Source organism: Passer montanus, unplaced genomic scaffold (assembly GCF_014805655.1).
Source record: "Passer montanus isolate IOZ18808 unplaced genomic scaffold, ASM1480565v1 scaffold157, whole genome shotgun sequence".
NCBI classification, from domain to species: Eukaryota; Metazoa; Chordata; class Aves; order Passeriformes; family Passeridae; genus Passer; species Passer montanus.
This window is the reverse complement of record NW_024362827.1, coordinates 362068-388600: the sequence shown is the minus strand read 5'-3', so window position 1 is coordinate 388600 and position 26533 is coordinate 362068. Positions and strand designations below refer to the sequence as shown.

General features: G+C 50.1%; 1 protein-coding gene across 27 annotated transcripts in view; it reads left to right on the top strand.

Annotated features, from left to right (window-relative positions):
- The window catches only part of NFASC (neurofascin), a 74105-nt gene that overhangs the window by 28749 nt on the left and 18823 nt on the right, over nucleotides 1–26533 (top strand). For 14 of the 27 annotated variants that reach the window (XR_005626803.1, XM_039702516.1, XM_039702525.1 and 11 more), the window contains 18 exons: nucleotides 1110–1221; nucleotides 1859–2043; nucleotides 2618–2749; nucleotides 3232–3375; nucleotides 4169–4280; nucleotides 4379–4545; nucleotides 5403–5550; nucleotides 6149–6273; nucleotides 7098–7133; nucleotides 7971–8072; nucleotides 8151–8348; nucleotides 9325–9395; nucleotides 10324–10546; nucleotides 12685–12800; nucleotides 13870–14074; nucleotides 16131–16253; nucleotides 17042–17215; nucleotides 20106–20120. Coding sequence is in view for 26 of the 27 variants with exons in the window: in XM_039702516.1 (XP_039558450.1) it covers nucleotides 1110–1221; nucleotides 1859–2043; nucleotides 2618–2749; nucleotides 3232–3375; nucleotides 4169–4280; nucleotides 4379–4545; nucleotides 5403–5550; nucleotides 6149–6273; nucleotides 7098–7133; nucleotides 7971–8072; nucleotides 8151–8348; nucleotides 9325–9395; nucleotides 10324–10546; nucleotides 12685–12800; nucleotides 13870–14074; nucleotides 16131–16253; nucleotides 17042–17215; nucleotides 20106–20120 (2388 nt within the window). In the remaining variant the exon portion in view is untranslated. The remainder of the gene's footprint in view (nucleotides 1–1109; nucleotides 1222–1858; nucleotides 2044–2617; nucleotides 2750–3231; nucleotides 3376–4168; nucleotides 4281–4378; nucleotides 4546–5402; nucleotides 5551–6148; nucleotides 6274–7097; nucleotides 7134–7970; nucleotides 8073–8150; nucleotides 8349–9324; nucleotides 9396–10323; nucleotides 10547–12684; nucleotides 12801–13869; nucleotides 14075–16130; nucleotides 16254–17041; nucleotides 17216–20105; nucleotides 20121–26533) is intronic. The other 13 variants (XM_039702539.1, XM_039702538.1, XM_039702528.1 and 10 more) reach the window with 6 other exon arrangements.

Below are 26533 nucleotides of genomic sequence, written 5' to 3'. Positions count from 1 at the left end.
CGCGGAGCCCGTGGGAGCGGCGGGATGTGGGCGTGGAGCCAATTCCAAACATTCCATGGATGAATCCTGGGGTTGGGTTTCCTTCCCTAAGGTGGGAATTCCAGGAAGAACCCCATCCTCACTCCCCTCCTCCTTCCCCTGCCGCAGCTCTGGAAGTTTCCCAAAATTCCCCAAATCCTCCCAACTTATTGAGCCAAGGAAATTTCGGGGCACTGGGATGGTCTCTCCTCATGGATCACTCCAGGATTTTTTGTGTCCCTGTTCCCATCCCATCCCTTTCCTAATCCCATAACTTCCATCCCTGCTACTGCTGCTCTCCCGCCCATCTCATCCTGTCTTGTCCTCACTGATCCAGATCTAGGTCAATCATTCCACTCCTTAATGGAATTTTTTCCATGAATAATTAATTTTTTCCCCCTGCACAGAGGCCTTCACTGTGTGTGGATCCGTAGGGAATTGTCTCATGTCTTCCCTTTGTTTTTTTTCCCATTAAACTTCCCTGTCCAGCCCTAAATGGGTCATTTTGGTGGCTGAGCTGTCCCTTTCCAAGGGGAACCATCCTTCCAGGCCTCCAGGAAAGGTGAAAAACCTCCTTGGTGCTGCTGGAGCCCTGGGAATGCTCTGTGTCCTGGAGAATTCTGTGGAAAAGCAGCTCCAGGCTTGAATAAATCCTTTCCGTGCCCATTTTTCCTGCTGTCCTTCGTTATATGTTACATCCATCAACATTTCCCAATTCCATCTGATTCCAGCCCATTTTCCAGAGGCAGGGAGGGCAGGAAAAGCAGGAACTGATGGAATGGGGACCATCCCCAACGCTCAGTCCCCTCTGCTGATCCTTCTCTCCCCTGCCTGCCAAACTTCCTCTCTCTCCCCTTCTTTTTTTCCAATCCCAAATTCATCTGGAGCCCTCCTTCTCTTTCCAGGCACATTCCCGGGTGAGTTCAGAATCCCGGGATGGCTGGGGAGGCGACACCTTCCATGAATTCCCAGAGACCTTTAAAAGACCCATGTTCTGTTTTCTTTGGTTTTGTTTTTTTGGTTTTTTTTTCTTTGTTTGGTTTTGGTTTTTTTGTTTTGTTTTGTTTTTACTTTTCTCCCACTGATTCCAGCCCGAGGGATCTCGGAAACCACTCCCAGCTTCATGTATCCCTACGGAACTTCCAGCAGCCAGATGGTGCTCCGAGGGATGGATCTCCTGCTGGAATGCATCGCCTCCGGAGTGTATGTACCACAGAGAGTGTGATTCCCAGCAATTCCCAGTGGGATCAGCACAAGGAATCACCCCTGAACTGGGAAAAAGGGATCATTCCCTCCTTTTTAGTTGTTAACAATGCTCCCATAACCTCCTCGATGAGCAAACGGAAATGCTGAGGCTTCCAGGTGTCTTCAGATCCTTGTCCAAGGATAATTCCCCATTGATTTGTCCTAAAATTTGGGAATTTCCTGGGAGGTTCTCACCACACTGTGGGGAGGATATTTGTGTCCCCCAGAAATGTCCTGGGCTTGTGGTCCAGCCCACGCCATCAGATCATGGTCAGGGGTGGGCTTTGAGGTCCCTTGCACCCCAAACCATTCCAGAATTCTGTGATCCTGCATTCCCAGGAGGGTCAGGAGGAGAACACCGTTCCTGACCAGCTGGGAATGCTCAGGGCCGTGGTTTAGGGGCAGCAGTGGGAAGGAGGATGATGGAAAGGAGAGTGGTGGGAATAAGGGTGGCCCACCAGTTAGATCAGATCTTCCCCCTGGGTTTTGGTGGTTCCCAGGATGGGAATTTCACTCTTATTTAGGAATCACAGCTCTTCACTTGGGAGTCATTCCCTTGCCTTTGGAAAACTCTGATCTGCCCCCCTCTCCTCAGACCAGCGCCGGACATCATGTGGTACAAGAAAGGCGGGGAGCTCCCGGTGGGTAAAACCAAGATGGAGAACTTCAACAAGACCCTGCGCATCTCCAACGTGTCCGAGGAGGACTCTGGGGAATATTTCTGCCTGGCCTCCAACAAGATGGGCAGCATCCGCCACACGATCTCGGTGAGAGTGAAGGGTACGTCGCCTTTACCTTCCCTCTTTGGGTCCTGGCCACCTGGAGCTGGGAGGGGACGTTCATGGAATGCTGGGAGGGAGAGCGGGGCCTTTTCCTGGGGATGGGAACTCCCTGTGTTCTTCAGGGAGTCATGGAATGGGTTGTGTTGGAAGGTTGTCAGAGATCACCCAGTTCCGGGACACATTCCGTGAGCCCGTGGTGCTCCAAGCCCCATCCAACCCGGCCTTGGGTGCTTCCAGGCTTGGAGCAGCCACACGTTCTCTGGGAATTCCATCCCAGCTCCTCCCTACCCTCCCAAGGAATGATTCCATCCCAATATCCCATCTAAATCTTCCCTTTTTTGAATTAAATTTTGTCCAAACGGCCCCAAAAGTAGCGGGAGGTGGGATCTCACTGATAGAAATGGTGGCGGGTTTTTGTAGCCAGGGAGAGGAAAGGGGTCTCTCCTCCTTCACCAAATCCCAGGAAACCCACTCCATTTTTCCATCACCTTCCTCCCCCAGGGAGCGTTGGAGGGGGGAATTCGGGGGTGGTGCTGCTGTCCCTGTGTCACCAGGGTGGGGCTGTTTTCCAGCTGCTCCCTACTGGCTGGATGAGCCGGAGAACCTGATCCTGGCCCCCGGCGAGGACGGCAGGCTGGTGTGCCGCGCCAACGGCAACCCCAAACCGTCCATCCAGTGGCTGGTGAATGGAGAGCCCATCGAATGTGAGTGCGGGAGAGACTGGGCCTCCTTCTCCAAAATCCCTGCCAAAATCCCAGCCCAAAATCCCAGTCAAGGATATCCTGGCTGAGCATGAGCAGGAGTGGCTTCCTCCTCCAAAATCCCAGCCAAAATCACACCAAAATCCCAGCCAAAAGCCTCATGGCTGAGCACGAGCCAGAGTTGCCTCCTTCTCCAAAATCCAAGCCCAAATCCCAGCCAAAATCCCAGCCAAGTCCCAGTCAAGGATCTCCTGGCTGACCACGAGATAGAACTGCTGGTGGGGTCCAACACCCACATGGTCTCCACATGAACCCCAGAGCTTGGCTGGGATGGGCCCAGTTCACCCAGTGGTTCCCAGTTATGGCTGTGGAGCTCACACACCATCACCAGGTTTGAACTGGGCTGAGCTGGGAGGACGCTGCCTGATATTATGGGGTGGATTTTCATTTGGAATCGAACTGAAGGGGCTGTCCTTGTTTTGAAGCGTCTCCCCCCAACCCGAGCCGGGAGGTGGCCGGGGACACCATCGTGTTCCGGGACACGCAGATCGGCAGCAGCGCCGTGTACCAGTGCAACGCGTCCAACGAGCACGGCTACCTGCTGGCCAACGCCTTCGTCAGCGTGCTGGGTGAGTCTGTGGGAAAGGGAGCACCCAAAACTCATATTTCCATGGAATCCAAGGCTGGAAAAGACCTTAAAGCTCAGCTCAAAGCTCATTTTAAAAGGATGGATGTCGCTCTTAGCGCCAAGGGTCATAGGTTGGACTTGATGATCTTAAAGGTCTTTTCCAACCTTTTTCCAACTGGTTGGTTCTGGGATTCATCGAAAATTCCACCTTCTTGGAAGGCGGGCATGGAACCTTCCACTGCCCAAGGATATTCCAAGCCCTGTCCTACCTGGCCTTGAACACTTCCAGGTATCCAGGGGCAGCCACAGCTTCTCTGGGAATTCCATCCCAGCTCCTCCCCACCCTCCCACCCAGGAATTTTTTCCCAATATCCCACCCAAACTCTCCTATTTTGGTTTAAAATCGTTCCCCTTTATCACATCACCATATTGCCATGTATAAGTCACTCTGCCTGGTTTTTCCAAGCCCCCTTTTCCCTGCTAAAGTTTTCCATTAATTTTCCCCACTGAAATTTTCCACGACTTTTGCCCTTTGTTGCTGTGAGGGAATGCACAACGGCGCCCAGGCTTTGGAGCAGGAATCCATTGCCATGGATTCAAACCAGGCAAAGGCTGGGAAAATCCAGGGATATGGGTCACAAAACGAGGCTGGAAGGAGAAGTGAGGGAGAACACAAGTTCTGCTAGGTTTTGAAAGTGCCAGTAGTGAACCAAAAAAACAGGGAAGAGGATGGAAAAGAGCAGCAGAATCCATTTTTCCTCCTTTTCCATGGCTGGAATTTTGGCGGTTGGCAGATGTTCCCCCCCGGATCCTGGGCCCCCGGAACCAGCTGATCAGGGTGATCCAGAACAACAGGACGCGCCTGGATTGTCCCTTTTTTGGGTCCCCCATCCCCACCCTGCGCTGGTAAGAGCCAGATCCCATCCCACTCCATCCCGAGGGGTGGGAAAGGGGGGGTTTCCTGCTTTTCCTTCCCTTCCAACAGCACTTTGTGGTGTTGGGAGGTTTAAGAATGGCCAGGGGAACACGCTGGATGGAGGCAACTACAAAGCCCACGAGAACGGGAGCTTGGAGATGTTCATGGCTCGGAAGGAGGACCAGGGAATCTACACCTGCGTGGCCACCAACATCCTGGGGAAAGCTGAGGCCCAGGTCCGCCTGGAGGTCAAAGGTAAGGGCACGGAGGTGCCAAAATCTTGGATCTTCTGGAAGTTGCAGCAGAAACAGTTGAGGCTAAAATCTTGGATTTTCTGGAAGTTGCATCAGGATAACCCTTGAGGTGAAGGGAGATTGGTTGTGGCTGATTTGATCTTCCAGCAGATCAGAGCTGGGAGCCTTGAAATGGTGGAGATTCCATTTTAATGTTGGGAAAAGCCAAGGCTGGAGATGGTGGAAGGGTTTGGGTTGGGTGTCAGGCTGGGAGATGCCATCAGCAACACCAACACTGACCCCAAGTGTTCCTCGAGGTTAGCTGAGGACAATAAAACATTTTTGGAATTGGTTTTACCCCACTCAGCAAATCCGGCTGCTGACTCAAAAAAATGGGATTTTTTTAAAGGCTCAGCACGAATTAATGACTCGTTAAATTAATTTATTTGTTCAAAGCTGGACAAACTGTGCTTGTCCTTTCCAAGTAACTCGGCTCTCCGTTGAGTCCCTGAGCCAAGCCCCAGGGTTTTGGGACGTGACCCTTTGTGACCTCCTGCAGACCCCACCAGTATCATGAGGGGACCTGAGGAGTTTGGGACATAACCCTTGACCCCGTGCAGACCCCACCAAAATTGTGAGGGAACCTGAGGAGTCTGGGGTGTGACCCTTTGTTTGTGACCCCGTGCAGACCCTCCAAAGGGTTGTGAGGGAACTCAAGGGGTTTGGGACTTAACCCTTGACCCAGTGCAGACCCCACCAGGATCATGGGAGGACACGAGAAGTTTGGGAGATAGCCTCTGATTTCATGCAGACCCCACAGGGATCATGAGGGGTCCTGAGGAGTTTGGAACATGACCCTTTGTTTGTGACCCCATACAGACCCCACCAGGATCGTGAGGGGCCCCGAGGACCAGGTGGTCAAGAGGGGCACCATGCCCCGGCTGCACTGCCGCGTCAAGCACGACCCCACGCTGCGGCTCATGGTCACCTGGCTCAAGGACGATGCCCCCCTGTACATGGGGAACAGGTCTGTGCCCAAAAATTCCATCGATTTCTCTCCCAGAATTGTTGGATTTTTAGCAGAACGTTCCAGGAGTCCCCAGGGATAAATATTGAGTTCCCACCTAAGCAACATTCGATGGTTTTGACACTTTTAATCTCATTGGCTCCCCCCAGCAATTCCAGCTGATTTATCAGTAAATCCAGACTTTGCTGTGGGTTTTATTACCAGATATTTTAGGACATCTTGATAAAACCTGGGAATTCATAACGAGCTGCTCTAAAATTTATGTTTCTCTGCTGTGGCTGGCACAGCTTTAATTTCCTTTCTGTACCTGACTCCTGTTTCTTGTGAGGCGAGATCAGATCCCAGGGCACGAGCCCAGGGTTGGCTGTTGTCCTAAAAATGTGATTATTCCCCAGATACACCCCAGGGCGCGTGATTCCTTAGGAAATGAGCTTTCCCAGAATAACCCAGCACATCCTCAGCAGATAAAACCTCCAGACCGGAGATGTGCTCCTGCTCTGGTTGGGTTTCCAGCTGGATTTTATCAGGGAACATCCAGCCTTTAACACTGTTTCCTAAATATGTTGGGGCAGTATTTTGGGATGCTGTTTTCTTGAAGGATGAAGAAGGAAGAGGATGGTCTGACGATCTATGGCGTGACTGAGAAGGACCAGGGTGATTACACGTGTGTGGCCAGCACGGAGCTGGACAAGGACTTGGCCAAGGCCTATCTCACCGTGCTGGGTAAAGCCCCCCTGACCCCACAGCTGAGTGCTTGGCTTTGAACGGGACACCCCAACATCGAGATCAGGCTGGATGGGGGGTCTGGGCTCCAAGATTGTCCCCTGGATGCTCAGGGAGGTGCTGGCAGAGCAGGGGTTCCGTTGACGCAGGATCCGCTGCCTCATCTTGGATGATGGCACTGAAATGCTGCAAAAAAACCTGGGAATTGAGGGTAAAAAATTAAACAGGAATTGTGGCACACAGCCCAAAATATCCCCGGTGGATGTTGAAGATCCATGAGAAAAGTCCTTAATTTGGGGGTGAATTTACAGGGGTGTTGGGGTGCTGAGCAATGGGATTGTGGCTGAACCAGCTCCTCCTGGCCCTGTGTGTCCCCTCTGTGTGTCCCCGTTGCAGCACAAGGAGGGACAAACTTCACCCCATTCCCCATTTGTGCCACTGCAAACTCTGCTTGGCAAACAGGGATTTATCATCCCCCGGCCACCCCAGATTCCTGGGACTGCCACAACATGCCAGTGCCACTTCCAGCTGGAACAGGAATCCCAAATCCCAAATAATTCCCCTGGGGTTGATTTATTTTCCCTCCTTTCCCCTAATGGCTCATTTCCCCTAATGGCTCATAACCCCCAAGCTGATATTTCCCTTTTGCTGTCAACTACGAGTGTGGGTAAAGCATGTAGGTCTCTGGGGGAAGGATATTCCTGCTCTGCTTCCCAAACTGGATCAAATCCCGCTGAAATCTGGAACTTCATGTTTGCCAGGTGCTCCTTTGGCCACCCAAGCTTAAACTAACCCGGTTTAACAAGCACTGTCTTACCTTGCAGCCATCCCTGCTAATCGGTTGAAAGATTTACCCAAAGGTAATCGTCACTAATTCCTTGCCTTCCTTTGATTTCCCACCTTGGTTTTGGTTTTCCCTCACCAGTAACTCCAAGAGAAACGGGTGGCAGCTGGAAAAACTGGGGGATGATGCTTCCAGGTTGAAGGAGCTGAAGCTCCAAGTCCTGCCCATGTTGTCCTTGAAGGAGTTGATGCCTCCAGGTTGTGCTTGAAGGAGTTGATGTTCCAAGTCCTGCCCAAGCTGTCCTTGAAGGAGCTGATTTGTCCAAGTCCTGCCCAAATTGTCCTTGAAAACCCATCCAGATGGGTGGAAAGCTCCTGTTCCACCACGTTTTGTGTTCCACTGTGGCAGTTCCTGAGTGCAGGAATCACTTCGCCTGTGCCTGAAAATCCTGATGGGGGAAAAAAATCCCCACATGGAATCCCATAATTTTTACCTGGAATTTATTCCTGTTGTTGCATGAACTGGTCCTTGTGATCACATTCAAAAAAAAAGGGCAAATTTCTATCAGATTTCTATCAATTTATATTTTCACTAAGGTTTTGTGTCCTTTTTCTGCTGTTCATTTGGATTTCTCTGTGTAAGGTCACAAATACCCCAAAACCAGCACCTGGTGCTTTCCCTATCTTTTTTTTTTTTTTAAAGGCAGGATTTTTCCTGCTAAAGGCAAGATTCCTAGGCAAGATGCTGTCAGAAATGACCACTTTTTTATTTTAAAAATCACTCTGCTCCCCTAAAGAGCTGCAGGACGTGGATTGTGCCCTGGAGCACGTCCTGCCCATGGGGCTGGGAGAGGTGGTGGGAACTAGGACTTGCTCCTGGGTCAATTCCAACCTTATTTATCCCATTCCAACAGCACGACCCGACCAGCCCCGGGACTTGGAGCTGACGGATCTGGCCGAGAGGAGCGTGCGGCTGACGTGGATCCCTGGCGACGACAACAACAGCCCCATCACAGGTCTGTCCCCTGTCCCCAAAATCCCCGCGATGGAAAATCCCATCCAAACCCTCCACTCACCCCTTCCTGCTCTTCCAGACTACATTGTCCAGTTTGAGGAGGACCGCTTCCAGCCGGGAGTGTGGCACGACCACTCCAGGTATCCCGGGAGCGTCAACTCGGCCGTGCTGAGCCTGTCCCCGTACGTGAATTACCAATTCCGGGTGATCGCCGTCAACGACGTGGGCAGCAGCGTGCCCAGCGAGTCCTCCGAGCGCTACCAGACCAACGGGGCACGTGAGTTTCTTCCCAGGTTTTTTTTTGTCCTTGGAATTCACACCTCTCCGTGGAGGCTCTTCCCTCCATCCCAGGAATAGGTTGGCAAGGGCAGCGGGGGAATTTTCTGTATGGAATTCTCAAGCCTGTGGGTGGGGTCCTTCAGGGCAGCGAAATGCAGAGGTTTATGCAAAAGTCACTCATTTATTATAGAAAAAACTGGTTTTCCTTCTTTTCCCTGAAGGGAAGTTTCCTAAAGGAATCCTTCCAGTCCTTTCAGACTACAGAAAGCTTGGAAATCTGTAGGAAAATAAGACTCAAGTGCAAATGTTGTTAATTATTGGCCACTGTTAAAGCTGGTCCATGCTGGTGAGGCCCTGGCACAGATTATCCAGAAAAAAAGTGGCTGCCCCTGGCTCCCCTGGAAGTGTCCAAGACCAGGTTTGGTGGGGCTTGGAGCAGCCTGGGATAGGGAAAGGTGGAATTGGGTAATTTTAAGATCCCTTCCCATCCAAATTCCGTGACAAAATAACAAAACAAGAACCAATCCACGAGTTTGTCTGCCCAGTGTTTTGTCAGAGAATATTTGGGAAAATTCCACTCAAGGAATTCACGGGAATCTCAGCAGTTCTGCTGCATTTCTTCCCTTACCCATTCCAGGGTGATTTTTGGAGGATCTGCTGGCATCTAGTGTTGGCTCCCAACAGTGCCCGCCGTGTTTCAGGCTCAAAGTGACAAACTCTGCTCTCTCCACAATGGTTTCCTTTCAAAGATTTAGGACATTTAGGGGACAAAAAAGAGCCTCCTAAATAAATGGCCTGGTTTTCCAGAGGACTGAGAGTCTCGTGTCCCATTAACCTGAATGGGAACTTCTGGAAAAATCAGGCCATTAACTTCTGCCTTGGAAGGACTTTCGGCTTGCAGGGTTTTAACCCCTCAGTGGTTGATTTTTTGACATTGAAAAATTCATTGTTTTGGTTTTCAATGTGCATTTCAGGTCCTGAAATAAATCCAACAGGAGTTCAAGGGGCAGGGACCCAAAAAAACAACATGGAGATAACGTGGATCGTGAGTTGTGCTTGGATGCCTTTTGGGATGGAATTGTGGGATGAGGGGGAATGGATTCAGAGTGCCAGAGGAGGATATTGGGAATGAATCCTTCACTGGGAGGGTGGGGAGGGGCTGGGATGGATTTCCCAGAAAATCCATGGCTGTCCCAACCCTGGAAGTGTCCCTGGCCAGGTTGGAGCAACCTGGGATCATGGAAGGGGTGGAGTGGAATGACATTTCAGGTCCCTCCCAACCCAAACCACTCAACGACTCCATGAAATAAAAAGTAAAAGGTACAAGAAAGGCTGTTTTTAGTGCTGTGATAAAAAGAATAATTTAAAAAATTGAAAATAAAATAATTCAAAGTTGTGGCATCCAGAGATGCGGGATTCCAGACTCGGCTCTCTGAGGATACCCCAAAGTTGAGGCCTTGAGCAGCTCAGAGGATTTACGGGGCCGTTCCTGCTTTGCTCCCTGCACCAGCAGGTGTCAGCCACAAATCAGGGATGAGCCGTGGGGCGGGCTGGAATGGCAGCGGGAAGAGCGGCTGGAATATGGGGATAGAAGATATGGAATATATATTGTAAAATTTGATATTATGCACATATTTGATTTATTTTATATAATATATAGATAAGGAATCTGGGCTAGTGGAGTGTCCCTGCTCATGGAAGGGGCTTGGAATTTAAATCCCTTTCAACCCAAACCATTCCAGGAATAAAATCTTGGATTTTGTGAATAAAATTTCCTGGTCCTGCCGTGTTTCTGGAGGGCAAGAACTCCTTCTGCCTCTCCTTGGGAACAAAACCTCACCTTCATTTGGGATTTGCTGATGGAGCCTGGAATACAACCCCAGTGCTAGCAGAGCTTAGGGATCTCCTTGGCAGAAAAATCCAATCTTTTTTTAACTCCTTCTCACTTTCCCTTCTGTTTTGCTCCACTGAAGCCTCTGAATGCAACTCAGGCTTACGGGCCCAACCTCAGGTACATCGTGAGGTGGCGGCGGCGGGACCCCCGCGGCAGCTGGCACAACGAGACCGTGCGGAGCGCGCGGCACGTGGTGTGGAACACGCCCATCTTCGTCCCCTACGAGATCAAGGTGCAGGCTGAGAACGACTTCGGCAGAGCCCCGGAGCCCGACACCTACATCGGATACTCCGGGGAGGATTGTGAGTATTCCCGCAGCTGCAGGTGGGATTTTGGGGATGGTCCCATGCAAGGGCAAGGAATGCTCGGGATGTGGGTGAGCCGCTGAGGGATTTGGGACAAAAATCCACTTTTAGTTTGGACAAGGCTTGGAGGACCTGAACAGTGGAAGTTGTCCCTGTCCATGGTCACCTGGCCTAGGGAAGCTGTCCCTATCCATGACCACGTGGCTATGGAAGGTGCCCCTGTCTGTGGCCACCTGGGCTATGGAAGGTGTCCCTGTCTGTGGTCACCAGGGCTATGGAAGGTGTCTCTGTCCATGGGCCTGGATGACTCTAAAGTCCCTTCCCTTCCAACCCAAACCATTCCTGGAGCATGGAAACCACCAAAATTCCGCTCCAGGTCATCTCTGGCCGTGTCCCAAAAAGATCAGGAATTTTTCCACTCTAACACCTGCAGGGCATCGAGATCACCTCGGATTAAAGGTTCTAGAACAGCCCTAAAATTCCTGAATCCATCCTAGCCTGGATTTTTGTGATAAAACTCTGCTAAGCCCAGCTTGGTTTCCTGTTTAGGCTCAGTTTATCTTTCCTTAAACCACGAACAGCCCTAAAATTCCTGAATCCATCCTGGCTGTGGTCACCAGGGCTATGGAAGGTGTCCCTGTCCATTGGCCTGGATGACTCTAAGGTCCCTTCCAACCCAAACCATTCCTGGAGTGTGGAAACCACCAAGATTCCACTCCAGGTCACCTCTGGCAATGTCCCAACAAACATCAGGAATTTTTCCACTCTAACACCTGCAGGGCATCGAGATCACCTCGGATTAAAGGTTCTAGAACAGCCCTAAAATTCCTGAATCCATCCTAGCCTGGATTTTTGTGATAAAACTCCGCTAAGCCCAGCTTGTTTTCCTGTTTAGTCTCAGCTTATCTTTCCTTAAACCACGACTACACAGGACAACTCCCAGCTGCTTTAATTCCCTTTCCATCCTCGTCTGGGCTGCTGGGATTACCTCCTGTGCTTGTAACTTCCAAGACTCTCGACTTCCATTATCCCGATCCCACTGGGATAATGGGGTTTGTTCCCAGCTGCTGGATTTTTAAAGGAATTGAGGTGACTTTGTGGTGTCAGGGAGTCCCTGGCTGTGGGACTTCGGGATTTTTCGAGAAGGGAGGTGGATGAGGCAGGAGATTCCAGGTTTGAAGCCAAGGGGCAAAAAGAAGGCACAAAAATTGGGAGTAAAGCTGGAATTCTGGGATAAGCCATCCATGACCCCAGGTTTGAAGCCATGGGGCAAAAACAGGGCACAGAAATTGGAAGTAAATCTGGAATTTCAGGGTTGGATGGCACAGGCAACACGTCCTCCAGCTGGGCATCTCCCAGAGGAGACAGGGCAAGGAAAATGGGGCAAAAAAGTGAGAATCAGGGGAATACAAAGAACTGGAATCAAACTGGACCCAGTTCAGAGGTTGTTACTGGGAAAGATCTATTTTTGGTGCCCTCCCAGGGGAGCTTTTAATTTCTCTTGGAAATTCCTGCAATAATTTTGAGGTTTGGGAGGATCTGGATGAGCTTCCAAGTGTGTGTGTGTTGTATGGAGGCAAAGCAGGGAGATCAAAGATTCTCCTGCCTCTGTCTGAGGGTTGGGATGGGTCAAAAATCCCAAAAATCCGCAAAAACTGTCCCAAAAATAGTCAAACCCAAGCTGCTTCACTCCAGATCTCTCCACACAGCAGAAGGTGTAGAAAAGAAGTAATATCCCAACTGGACCACCAGCAAATTGACCAAATTCCAATTAAAAATATGGAAATGAGGTTTTTCTGGATCTTTGGGTCCAACTTTGGGACAGGTGAGGAAGGAGAGGGCTGAACATGCTGGGATCCCTCACCTGGAGAGGGAGGTGAGCCAGACCCTTCCCTGCAGCAGGAATTTCCCCTTTTAGCTGGATCAGGAATGTTCTCCTGATGGCTGGAGGCATGAAATCAGATTTATTTTCTTCCCACGGAAGAGGGTGGAGCCATCGTGGAGCTGCTGCTCACGGGATTTGAGACGGGAAAAGCGCAGCAGGGGGTGTCCAGCTGTCCAGCTGTCCATCTGTCCGAGCTCCAGGGTCATTCCAGGTTCCTAATGGCCACTCTGCTTTGTCCCTGCCTGCCCAGATCCCAAGGCTGCGCCCACGGATATCAGGATCAGAGTGTTAAACAGCACTGCCATAGCTCTGACCTGGACCCGGGTGCACCTGGACACCATCCAGGGACAGCTCAAGGAGTACCGAGTGAGCAAATCCCAAATCCCCGCCCAGCACTGACCACTAACACCGCTAAACCTCCCAAAATTCCCAGCTGGCTCCCGGGGGATGGAGCTGCTGGATGTGGGGATGACAGAAAACTTCCTTTGGTCACCAGGAGCCTTTGGGTTTGGGGCAGCACCAAGGATTTGCTCTTTGGGGTGTCAGGATGGGGTCGGGGATGTCTCCTGTTGCTTCCTCTGGGCTTGGCTGCAGGATTTGGGATGCTCCAAGGAAACAGGGAGGGATTGGGATGGTGCTGGCCACTGAGCAAAGGGCTCTGAGGGAGTGACCCCAACCACGTCAGGTTTTGTGTCATCCCCAAAATACTGACAGCGTTTTTTACTGATCAACAACCCCTGCAAAGCCTAAACCTGAGGTCAGGACTAACTGAGTGCTAAAGCCAGTGTGGATTCGTGGTTTTCCGGGTCTTTTCATGTTTATATTTAATATTTATCAGTCTTTCCAGACTTATATCTAATATTTATATTTGTTGCTGATGCACAGAGGATGGAGCTGTTCAAACCAAGCCAAACCTTGAGCAGGGCCCTTCTCTGGGCCTTAAAACATTCCCAAAACCTCATGTCCAGCAAAGAATCCCAACATTCCAAATCTGATCATCTGATGGCTCCACTTTTCCCGATTCTGGGGGGTTTTCTGAATGGATTCTTGTTTCTGCGTGAAATAGGATTTACAGTCAGGAGCTCGAATGGGAGATTTCCCAAATTCAGGCTTTTGTTCATGGCTGGGTGTGTCCCACCTTTCCTTGTCCATCACGAGTGGAAAGGGAGAACCTCTCGGATTTTAATCCTTGGGAATTAGGAACAGCTTTAGTCTGAGCTCAGTGGTTTTGCTCAATGTTTTGGGAAGCTCTTAACCCCCTGCTCAGCCTTGGATAACACCTGGATTTTCCTCATGGAGCTTCACTAATTCCTCTAAAAACTCCCACAGCCTCCAGCCACCCTTCAAAGCAAAATTCTGCTTTTTAACATCTAAACCCCCAAAAACCCCATTATTAAAGGGGAAAAGCTTCACCTGGCCTGCCTATTTCTTGAAGGCCTATTTCTGGAGAGACAGCAGCTTGCTGAAGAACCTGTGGGTCTCCAAAAAACGGCAGTTTGTGAGTTTTCCTGGAGACCGCAACCGGGGCATCGTGTCCCGGCTGTTCCCTTACAGCAACTACAAGCTGGAGATGGTGGTCACCAACGGCCGAGGGGACGGGCCCCGCAGCGAAATGAAGGAATTCCCCACCCCTGAAGGAGGTACGTTCCCACAGGGAAGTTTTTTCCTGCTGGGAGAGGTTTGGGCGGAGCAGATCCATGGAGATGAGACACAACTGAGGAGGGATTTTAGCTGAGCGTTGTCGTTCTAGGACGTGAAATAGAAAGATGCAGACACTGGAATCTCAAAGGTAAAAAAGAGGACAGTTTAATTCTGTCTCCAACATTTATAGATTTCCAAAAGTGGCACCTCTCCAATGACACTGGACAAACCAACAGCCCATCAAATTTCTCCTCCTCCAGAAAAGAATGCAAAACAATGAATTATTTACATAAAGTCAGTGAGAAAGTTCATTAAAAGAATGTAAACATCAGAAGGCTTAGAAGAACACAAAAGAACAGGGTGACAGAGCATCAGCTGGGCACTGTCACCACCAGTGACATCGCTGAAGCCACCTCTGGAGCTGGCTCCTGACCCCTTCAACATTCCCCAAAATCCCTCAGTCACGGGGTCTGGACACCTCAGCCAAGAAGATTTTGGGCTGAAGAAGAGAAATATTTGCAAAATCCTTTCCTAGGCACAGCCCAGCGCCCTCGATTTGCTGCCTGAGCTGTAAATGTCCCCGAGCCGCGGCTTGGGGACGTGGCAGTGATTGGATCCATCCTGGAAAAGGCAGGAAAACCTTCCCAGGACCTTCAGGAATCACTGCCAGGCTTTTAAGGCAAGAGCACCTCGTTCTTGTGTCAAGGATGAACTCAAGGGTTTAATTTTGTCGATGGCACAGGAGCTATTTATAGACACGCCGATAATTCCGAGGTGGAGCTGCAATTCCAACGGCTGGAAGTGACTTTTCCTACAGCACAGGAGGGAATTCAGGCACAGAATGTCACAAAAACGCAAGAAAAGATTTGCAAGTCTTGTCTCAAAATATTTTGGGGTCTCCCCTTTTCTCTTCCTTTCAGCGCTGTCTCTTCCTTCACAATTCCTTGGGAAAATCCCAGGTTTTTAAGGATTTTCTGTGGATAATTGAGGTTTTTTCAGAAGAAAGGGTTCAATTCCTGTAGGTTTTGCAGGCAGGGGCATTGTGACCCTATTTCTGGGGGATTTGGGGTGGCTTTGGACATTTGGGGTGATGATAAGGACATGTGGGTGCCATTAATTAATAATTACAGATTTTACTCTTACCAAGGGGAAAATGCAGATTTTTTATTTTCCTACACCACCAAGCCCTTTTATCGACTCAAACTGACATTGAGGAGGCTGAAGGATATCCTGAACAACTAAAAATAAATCCCTGAGCTCTCCCACCTCTCTTCCCCCAATTAAGGCACCGCAATTAGGAGGAAATCAGGAGAATAATTTAACTCCAGGCTGGATAATTCTTTCCTTCCTTCAGCAGTTAAAGCAGCGATAATCCCAAACATTCCTTGGGGTGAGGAGCAGTGGGAAGCAGCTGCCTGGGGCAGATCTCTGGAATTCCATTTCCCACCGATTTTTTGGGATAAGAGAAGCCACTTTTGGGGGTTCTAAGAGAGGAATCTTTGGGATGAAAACTTTGGGATGGGAGGAGGGTGTAAGGACGGTTGGGAAGTTTGTTTCCAGCAGGCAGAAACAGGGCTGGAGTTAAGAGAAGTTTTTGGGATACTTATCGTTCTTCTAAGAGAGAAATCTGTGCGATGGAAACTTTGGGATGGGTGGGGAGTGTAAGGAAGGTCAGGAAATTTGGGTCCAAGAGGAGAAGTAGGGCTGGAGTTCAGAGAAGATTTTGGGATACTTTTTATGCTTCTAAGGGAGACATTTTTGGGATGAACACCTTTGGATGGGAGGGGAGTGTAAGGAAGGTTGGGAAGTTTGGGTCCAACAGGAGCAGCTGGGCTGGAGCTGCATCCCAGCTCTGTGGCCTTGTTAGAGGATCCCATGGGATTTTGTGGCCGAAAACCCCACCTAGCTCCTGGTTTTTGGGATAAATCCTTGCGCGATCCATTCGGGGTGAGTGGCCAGGGTGTGGCCGGGCCCGTGGCGGGTGCAGCAGCGCCAGGTTCATCACCCCGTGTGCTTTTTCTCCTCTCTCCCCTCTCCTCCCCGCTCCCCTCCAAGTGCCCAGCTCCCCCAGGTACCTGCGGATCCGACAGCCCAACCTGGAAATCATCAACCTGGAGTGGGATCACCCCGAGCATCCCAACGGGATCATCACGGGATACACGCTCCAATACCAGCCCTGTACGTCCCACGTCTTCTTCCCGCTGATAAATCAGGAAATCCTTCCCTTCCTGCTTTTGGCCAGGGCAGGGAGATCCATGAGGAACTGGAGACTTCCATGGTGGGACAAACTGGTGTTGGCAGGGGTCCTGGCCATCTGTAGGGGTGGTGGGTGCTCAGCAGCTCCCCAGACTCAATCTTTGAAAGGAAATTGATTTGATCTCAGATTTAGGAAGATTTTTGGACGCAGCCTGAGGCATTTTTGTGCTCACCCAACACAAGTTGGATGAGGTGATACCCAGAGCCTGAATGACCCTGAGCCTTCTCTGCCCACCTGAATGTCACCCCCAGCAGGTCCCCAAGTGCCCCAAACTGGGATATTTAACAGCTCTGAGCCCCACAGTGACCCCACAGAGCCTCTCTGGGGTGAGGGGACAAGCTGGAGACATTTCCACTTAATCAAGGAGGGGGTGGGTGCTCAGCAGCTCCCCAAACTCAGTTTTTGAGGGAAAACCAGCTGAATCTTGGATTTAGGAAGTTTTAGGTGCAGCCAGAGTTGTTTTGGTGCTCATCCAAACAGAAGATTTAGGAAGTGATACCCCAGAGCCTGGGGCAGCAGAGAGCACCTGAAGGTCCCCCCCCCAGCAGGACCCCAAGCCAGGGTGTCACCAAGCGCCCCAACCTGGCCACTGAGCCCCTCAGTGACCCCACAGTGACCTCACAGACCCTCTGAGGGCTGAGGGACAAACCGGACACCCCAAAATTCCTGGCCCAGGCTGAGCCCGGCCTGCCCTGCCTTCCCTCTGCAGTTAACGGGTCCCGGATGGGGAGGACGGTGGTGGAGAACCTGTCCCCCAACCAGACAAGGTTCACCCTGCAGAGGTCAGACCCCATCTCCCGCTACCGCTTCAAGCTCCGCGCCCGCACCCAGGTGGGAGAGGGAGAGATCCTGACAGAGGACTCGCCGGCGCTGCTGGATGAAGGTAAGGGCAGCACCCGGCTCAGCTGAGGGGACAGGATGTGTCAAACCCAAAAAATGGCACCGTGACAGGATGTGGCAACCCCAAAAAATGGCACCATGACAGGATGTGTCAAACCCAAAAATGGCATCGTGGCAGGATGTGGCAACCCCAAAAAATGGCACCATGACAGGATGTGTCAAACCAAAAAAATGGCACCGTGACAGGATGTGGCAACCCCAAAAAATGGCATCATGACAGTATGTGGCAACCCCAAAAATGGCATTGTGACACCTCATGGAACAGCCCAAAAATGGCATTGTGACAGTCCATGGAACAGCCCAAAAATGGTATTGTGGCAGGATGTGGCAACCCCAAAATGACATAAAGACAGGCCTTGAGAAATTGCAAAAATATCTTTGTGGCAGGCCATGGAACAGCCAAAAAATGGCATTGTGGCAGGATGTGACAAACCCAAAAATGACATTGTGACAGGCTATGGTAAAGCCAAAAATGGCATCACAACGGGCCATGGAACAGCCCAAAAATGGAATCAGGGAATCCTAAAAACCAGGAGTGCAGGGCAGTGATGGTCACTGAGGTTTTCCTGCAGAGGTGGAAGTGGCCAAATGCTGCAGTAAAAACCCAGCTGAGGTGACCTGAGGACTGTCCCAGGGAACCTCCTGGCTGTCCCCACGGGAGGGACGTTCCTGTGTGCCCTGGAGCAGGAGGATATTTGTAGAATTTATGTTTTTTACCAAAAGAGAGCAGGGTAAGTTTGGATTCAGGAAGGAATTCCTCTCTCAGAGGGTTTGGAAGCGCTGGCACAGAGAGGTTGTGGGTGCTTCTGCATCCCTGGAAGTGTCCCAGGTCAGCTTGGAGCCACCCGGGATGGTAAAAGTGTCCCTGGGTGGGACTGGATGAGATTTGAGGTCCTTTCCAACCCAAACCAATCCATGATTTTGGGATCTTGCTCTCCTTGTGCTGAGGGTGAAGCTCTTGTTTTCCCCTCTGTGCTTCTGTGTCATCTCAACAGGGGCAGCTTTGGGGGATTTTTGAGTGCAGGGGCCTCTGTGCCACCTCCCTGTCACCCCACAGGTGTCACCTGACCCTAAAAGCCTCCAGAGCCCCAATCTCAGCCCCATAATCAGATAAAATTCCCAGTGTCCCCTCCCTGTCACCCCACAGGTGTCACCTGACCCTAAAAGCCTCCAGAGCCCCAATCTCAGCCCCATAATCAGATAAAATTCCCCTTGTGGAACATCCATCAAATTTAAGTGGAGGTTCCGGAGCCCTGAGGGAACCAAGGGCGGCTCTCTCCCCTCTTTAGGCTCGGCTGACAGAGCTGGGATTGGGTTAGAGCTGGGATTTAATGGGGTTTTCTCTCCTTCCCTCCATCCCCCATCCCAGCTAATGGCTCTGAGTGGGGAAAGTGATTCCTGCCCAGATCCGGTGGGAATAAAACCATTCCCAACCCCCCTGGGATGGGATCCTGCAAAATTTATTGGATGGGGTGGGGGAGAAAACAGCCAAGGAAAACACGAGAGGGGCCGGGAATTGCTCTAGGAGGAATTGTGAGAGCTCAGGGGTTGGATTGAAGCTGAAAATTGAATATTTTTAGCTGGTTCACACCCGAATTTTGGACACTGATAATAGCAAGATAACAGTTGTGGTGTATAAATTTTAATTGATTTGGATCAATTTTATGTATTGGAAATATCAGGTGGTGCCCAAACCTGCTGGACAAGACAGGGAACCCCCTCTGTGGGGTTTGGGGTGAGGGTGTGGCACCTGGTGCTGCCAGAAAAACAAATTTTGGCTGTCAAAACACAAAAAATTAGAGAATTGAAGTAATTTATTTCTGTATCACAAAAATTTGCCCTCCAAACATGAGGTAGAGCACGAAATAGGTGAGTTTTGCTCAGTTTGATGGGACTTCCTGCCAAGCTGAGGGAGAGACGAGGCTGGAATTTAAGGAAAATAAGCCGATTAAGGAAATTAAACCCAATTGTGTGCTCCGAGGAGGTTTCCTGCTCACCAGACTCCTCCAGAGGAAGAGTTTAAATCAGGTAGGATGAGCAAGGAAAAACCGAGAGGAAATTCAAAATTCAGTGTCAAAACAAAATGTGATTTTTGTTGGGATTAGACCTAAACACCATCTTAAGTACTCAGCTTAAAAAACATTGTCACATCGATGCCACCACTGTCACCTCAGTGCCACCTCTGCCTTCTCTTGGGTGTTTAACTTGGATCCTGGTGTGATTTATCCCTGATTCCTGGTTTATGCCTGATTCCCTGACATGGTTTATCCCTGATCCCTGGCATGGTTTATCCCTGATTCCTGGTTTATCCCTGATTCCCTGCTGTGGTTTATCCGTGATTCCTGGTTTATCCCTGATTTCCTGCCATGGTTTATCCCTGATTCCTGGTTTATCCCTGATTCCCTGCTGTGGTTTATCCGTGATTCCTGGTTTATCCCTGATTTCCTGCCATGGTTTATCCCTGATTCCTGGTTTATCCCTGATTCCCTGCTGTGGTTTATCCCTGATCCCTGGTTTATCCCTAATTCCCTGGTGTGGTTTATCCCTGATCCCTGGCATGGTTTATCCCTGATTCCCTGGTGTGATTTGTCTCTGATTCCTGGTTTATCCCTGATTCCTGGTTTATCCTTAATTCCATGGTGTGGTTTATCCCCGATTCCTCATTTATCCCAGATTCCTGGATTCCAGGTTCTATCCCAGGTTGGATTTAATCCCATTTTTCCCCTCTCTCTCTCCGCTCTCTGCTGACTCCGAGTGTCCTGGCGGCGTGTTGGGGTTGTTTGATAAATTCCTGTGTTTTTCTCTTCCCTCTTTCTCTCCATTTTCCCGTTTTTCCCCCTCTCTCTCTCTCTATCCCTGCGCTGCCTCCGAAGCCACGCCAAGCCCAGGTACCGTACCCGGAGGTAACCGGCATGGGGGCAACGGAGCTTGCCAATTAAGCTGCCAATTAAGCCGAGAAGTTCATTAAAACCCTTCCAATGGCCACGCCAATTGGACATTTCAATCCTTCCAGGCACAAAGGGGACCAGGGTGGCTCCACAGCGGGGCAGGCGAAGATTAAAAGGTCTCTAAGCCAGACTTAAAAGCCGCTCCAAAATCTCGTGAAAACCAAAGCGTGGTGGCCGTGGGCTGGGCGAGCCCAAAGGAGAGTCGAGTTCCCATTAAAATGGATTTTTTCCTATTAAAAATGGGTTTTTTTCCCTTTTAAAGTGGGGGGTTTTCCCCTATTAAAGAGGATTTTTTCCCTATTAAAAAGGGGTTTTTCCCCTGTTAAAGAGGGGTTTTTTTCCTATTAAAGGGGTTTTTTTCAATATTAAAGACAGTTTTTTTCTTTGTTAAAGAGGTTTTTTTTCCATATTTTAATGTGCTTTCTTTCCCTGTTTTAGTGGGGTTTCTTTCCCCTAATATAGACAGTTTTTTCCCCATTAATGAGGGTTTTCCCCCCTGTTTTAGAGGGGGTGTTTTCCCATATTAAAGAGGGGCATTTTTGCCTATTAAAGGGCTTTCTCATTATTAAAGAGGGTTTTTTTCCCCTGTTAAACATGTTTTCTACTTATTAAGCAGGATTTTTCCCCTCTTAATGAGGGTTTCCCCCCCCTACTTTAGAGGGGATCTTTTCCCATATGAAAAAGGTTTTTTTCTTCCCTATTAAAGACATTTTTTCTCCATTAAAGAAGGCATGTTCCCCCCACTATTAAAGAGAAGTTTTCCCCCTATTGAAGACTTTCCCCCCTATTTTAGAGGATTTTTCCCATATGAAAGAGGGGTTTTCCCCTATTAAAGAGGGGTTTTCTCCCTAATAAAGAAGTATTTTTCCTTTTTACAAAAAGGGTTTTTCCCCCTATTAAAGAGGGGTTTTCTCCCTAATAAAGAAGTATTTTTCCTTTTTACAAAAAGGGTTTTTCCCCCTATTAAAGAGGGGTTTTCTCCCTACTAAAGAGGTATTTTTCCTTTTTACAGAAAGGGTTTTTCCCCCTGTTAAAGAGGGGTTTTCCCTATTAAGGGTTTTTTTCATTTTTAAATAGCTTTGCCCCCTCTCACAGGGTACTTTAACCCCAACTCTACACAAACCCCTCTCCCTTTTTAACCCTCACCATCCCCACCCCACAAAACCCAGAACATTTCCGGCTCCATGGGTCCCTTCCAGCACCTGTGGGATCGCAGCTGGAGATTTGAGATCTTATTTTATTTTTTTTAGAGATTCCCTGCAGCTCTCCCAGGGCTTTGATCCAGGAGATTCCTCCCATTCCCGGTGTCCATTGGAAGGGTTGAGCGGGAATTTGAGCTGTGCATGTTCTGCATGGAGCCTTCTGCTGGCTTTGCCCTCCTCGCTATTCCCAAAACGTGGGAGCAGGGAAAGACCTTTTCCAGCACCAGGGACAGCTCCTCCTCCTCCTCCTCCTCCCGCTTCCATGGAAAACCCGATCCCGGATATCCCAGCGTCGCCCTGCATCGCCCCAACACCATTCCAACTCTCCCAAACTTGGAAAATTCTGATTTTTTCCACACCCAACACGCATTTCTCACATTCCAAGCAGCGGGAGAGCCTTTTCCCAGCTCGGGAAAGAGGGAATTGCCAACCAAGGGGTGCAGCCAGCCCCGAACTCATCCCAAAAAATGCTTTTTTGGGAGCAGCAGCAGCTCCCAGGCTCGCAGCAGGTCTTGCTTTGCCTCTGCACATTCCAAGCAGGAACAGCTTCCCAGGGAATGTTTTCCCAAGGGATCCAAGTGCAGGATTCACTTTCCTGCCCCGTGGATGTTCCTTTTCCTTGGATTTTGCTGCTGTGATGTCTCTTCCCGATATTATTTTGCTTTTTTCTCCCCCATTCCTGAACAGATGCCAATTTTTCTCCTTCCTGTCTTTTACTCTTCCCCTCTCCCCAAAAAAGAGAAATAACAGATTGGTCAGGTTTAGGTGGTGAGGACCTGAACATGCACTTAAAAATCCTGGAAATGCACATAAAAATCCTGAAAATGAACATAAAAAATCCTGGAAATGAACCTAAAATCTCTGGAAATTTACATAAAAAACCCCAGGATTGGGACCACCCTCTCCTCCAGCTCCTTCTCCATCCAGGGTTTGGCTCGGCCACCAGAATCCAGATTTTCCTTGTGGATCAGGATCACCTCAAGCCCTTTTCTGCTTCCAGAGGGTCCTGCTGAACCCTGGAATCACGGCCTGATCTCTTCATCCTCCCAGCACTGAATCATTCCCAGCTTCATTTCTTGCCCCACTGGGATTATTTGTGATTTCAGGGATAATCCCCCAATGATCCAGAGCCCATCCCTCCATTTTCCCTTTCCCAAAAGGAGAAATCACACTTTGGAGGGTCAGGAAGTGGAGCTGGAGATCAGGAATTGCTGCCTCATCTTCCTCCCCATTCCAGGCTCCAGGAGGGGGCTCAGGGCATGGAAAATTCCCTCTCCCACCCCAGTCCCATTCCAGAGCTGGATCTGTTTCTCCTCAGGCTCCAGAGGATGTTTCTCTTCCCAAAAAATCCTCGGAAATGCTCCCTGACCTTCCCCATCTCCGCTGGCTGACCCAGATCGGGTGGATTTTTATGGAATTTTTCCTGAATTGAAGGAAAATTCTCCTTGCCGTGGCTGGTGCTGACAGGGAATGAAAAGTTCATTTTCCAGGGAAAACGTAGGGCCAGGAGGAAGCGGAGCAGGTGATGGAATCAAAGTGAAGTGCAGGGATTTTCCCTCGGGAAAGGTTTCACCTTTCCTAGGCCAGGCTTTGGAATACATGAAAGGAGATTTGGGGAAAAGAGGAGATTAAAAAAGAGTTTTTATTTATGCTCCGAGTGAGAAAAAAATCCAAAACTGGATTTTTGATTTTCCATCTTTATGAAAATAACTTCATCAGGGACCATAAACACACCGGCTTTAGACTCAAAGGGAAAATCCTGACTTTTCTCTGTCCACAAATGGGAATTTGAAAATAAAAATCCCATTTTTCATTTTAGAAACAGAAGGAATTTCTGAGCCTTCTCTTTCTGCTCCATCACCCCCTTCTCTTTTCCAATTTCTTCTCTTTCCACATTGGATTTTCAGCACTTCCATGGACTCCCAATTCCATTCTCTTGGTAAGAACCGGGAGAATTAAAAATAAATCTCCACCAATGTCCTCGGCTCAATCATCAAAGATCATGAAAAATTCATCCCAATTTCTCCAAGCCTCATTATTTTGTAGACACACCCCAGGGAAAGCTCTTGACACAGCCCAACAACACATTAAAAGCACCTTTAAATAATTAAAAAGCAGCACAGATTGGGATTGTTCCCTGTCTTCTGAAAAAAAAAATTTAAAAACCACTTTTCATGAATTATCCTGCTCTGAGCAGCACTTGTGTCTTTTCCTTAGAGCTTCCCTTTAAAAAAATCCTGTTTTTCTTTCAGGATCTCCCTCTCTGGGATATTTTCCCCTAATCTGAACTTCAAACAGGTTTTTGTGGAAGGTTTGGACTCTTTTTTTTATTTTTTTTTTTTTACTGCTCATTGCCGGCTGGGGAGGCAGCGAAGAGCTCAGCATCTCTCATTAGTGAAATTATTAATTGCTGCATCTTCAATCTATCATCTTCCCCCCATCCTTCCCTGAGAGGGAATAATGGATCTTGGAGAGGAAAAAGCCTTGAAAGGGAGGCAATTAAAAGCTGAGTGCTCGTTTGGTGCTTTCCAGGAAGAGGGACTGAAATGGGATAAAGAGCTGGAATTGCTGCTGGTGCTTTTTAATCCGAATTTCCCGGGTGATTTCCTCCCCCTTGGAGCAATTCCCAGGTGCTGCCCCATATGGGATGGGGGATTGGCTGCTGTCTTTGGGAAAAGGGGGATTTTTCCCCCCATCCCACAAATTCCAGGTGCTCTATCCTGGCCCCAAACTTTCTGTCCAAGCCCTGGGAATGCGGGAAAACAATTCCAGCTCCTCCACAAATGCCGTGCCTGGAGCACCGCGGCCGTTTTTAGGAGGATGGATGGGGTTTCCAGGCTTTCCAAAGGTCCGGGAATGCCAGCCTGGGTCTCCTGTGTCCCTTTGGGATCTTTGTCACTCCTGGTGGCAGCGGGAGAGAACCCTGGGAAGGGACTCTCAGCTCCCTGAGATCCTTTTTCTTTGGGGGGGATAGCGGATCCCTGGGATCCCTGAAAATCCTGAAATCCCCCTTGACCCCTGAGATCCCTGAGATTCCTTTTCTTTGGGGGATATCGGTCCTTGGGATCCCTGAAAATCCTGAAATCCCCCTTGACCCCTGAGATCCCTGAGATTCCTTTTCTTTGGGGGATATCGGTCCTTGGGATCCCTGAAATCCTCCCTTTTCTTTGGGGGATATCCCTGAAACCCCTCTGATCCCTGAGATCCTTTTTCTTTGGGGGATATTGGATCCCTAGAATCCCTGGGATCCCTGAAATCTCCCTTGATCCCTGGGATCCCTGAGATCTCTTTTCTTTCAGGGGTATCAGATCCCTGAAATCCCCCTTGATCCCTCTGATCCCTGAAATCCCTGAGATCCTTTTTCTTTGGGGGATATCAGCTCAATGGGATGTCTGAAATCCCCCTTGATCCCTGAGATCCCTTTAGTTTGAGGGATATTGGATCCTTGGGATCCCTGAGATCCCTTTTCTTTTGGGGATATTGGATCCCTGAAATCTCCCTTGATCCCTCTGATCCTTGAGATCCATTTTCTTTGGGGGATATCGGATCAATTGAATCTCCCTTGATCCCTCTGATCCTTGAGATCCATTTTCTTTGGGGGATATCGGATCCCTGGAATCTCCCTTGATCCCTCTGATCCTTGAGATCCATTTTCTTTGGGGGATGTCAGCTCCATGGGATGTCTGAAATCGCCCTTGACCCCTGTGATCCTTCTCATCCCTGAGATCCCTTTAGTTTGAGGGATATTGGATACTTGGGATCCCTGAAATCCCTGAAATTGCTGAAATCGCCCTTGACCCCCATGACCCCTGTGATCCCTGAGATCCCCCCCAGCCCTCATTAGGGGGTGGATTCCAAATCCCAGCGAACACCCCCGATCTCCCCCTCCCCAAATCTGAGCTCTCCTCCCGCATCCATTTCAGATTTAAACCCACACGAAGCCTCAGCTCCGCATCCCGGGGCGGTTTAGGATCGACCCCCGCCTCCCTCTCCGTGGGACCCGCACTCCCCCCTGCCCTCCCGAGTTTTCCAGCTCACCCCACCCCACTCTTCACCTGTCCCCGCTCCTGCCAGGCTGATTTTCATCCCCGCATCCCCTCCCGGGTGTCGCTCGGATCCATCCCGGGTTATCCTGATGGGAAGTGACGGCTCGGCTGGCGGGGATCGCTTCCCCCAGAGCCAGGGAAGTGGGGCAGGGAGGGCAAACCCGCCCGGAGCCGCTGGCAGCTCATCCCGCTGCTCCAGGCCGGGCAGAATCCCCGAGGATTTGGGTGCGTGAGGGATGCTCAGGGATTTATCCCGGATAATCCCTTCCATTCTAAAGTCTGGAGGAGCATTAAAACTGAATTTCTGCTGCTCTGGGAGAGCCCCGATGGAAGCTGGAAAGCCGTGCCAGGTTTTCCGCCGGCTCCCGCCTTCCCCAAATTCACTTTGTGCTTTTTGAGGTCTCGTTTTCCTCCGAGGGGAGCCGGGATTCCCATGGGAATGCCGAGCCTGCATTAGCTGAGTGTTCCCAGCCTGCGGCGCGGCTCCATCCCGTTAATGGGGACATTAACCCGGCGACACCAATCTCTTAACCCCAAAAACCCGCCAGCAATCCGCGGAGATGGATGGGGACAAATCCCAGCGCAGGAAAAGCTTTTAGCGGCCTCGGGACCCCGCCGAGTCCTTGCGGGACAAACCCAGAAGGGCAAAACGCAAAAAAATCCCTTTTATTTTATTTTTTTCTGGCTCATCACGAACACGCGAGGGCAAAGCCGAGCTTTTGGATGTGTCCCCTCCCTGTCACCTCCCCCTGGCCGGGCTGGACCCCCGGGCCGGGGCAGGGATGGGCTGTGCACGGGGGGCTTCGGATCGGGGTGCATGAGGTCGGGATGCTGTGGGGTCAGCGCCGAGAGGACCGGGAGGGGTTTTGGGGTGGCTGTGGCTGCTCTCGGTGGCTGGGCTGGGGTTTTTTGGGGTTACTGTGGCTGCTCCTGGGGCTGGACGGGGGTTTTGGGTGGCTGTGGCTGCTCTCGGTGGCTGGGCTGGGGTTTTTTGGTGTTACTGTGGCTGCTCTCAGTGGCTGGGCTGATGCTTTTAAGGAGCTGGGGGTGCTCTGGGTATGGATGGGGTTTTGGGGTAACTGTGGCTGCTCCTGGGGCACTTTTG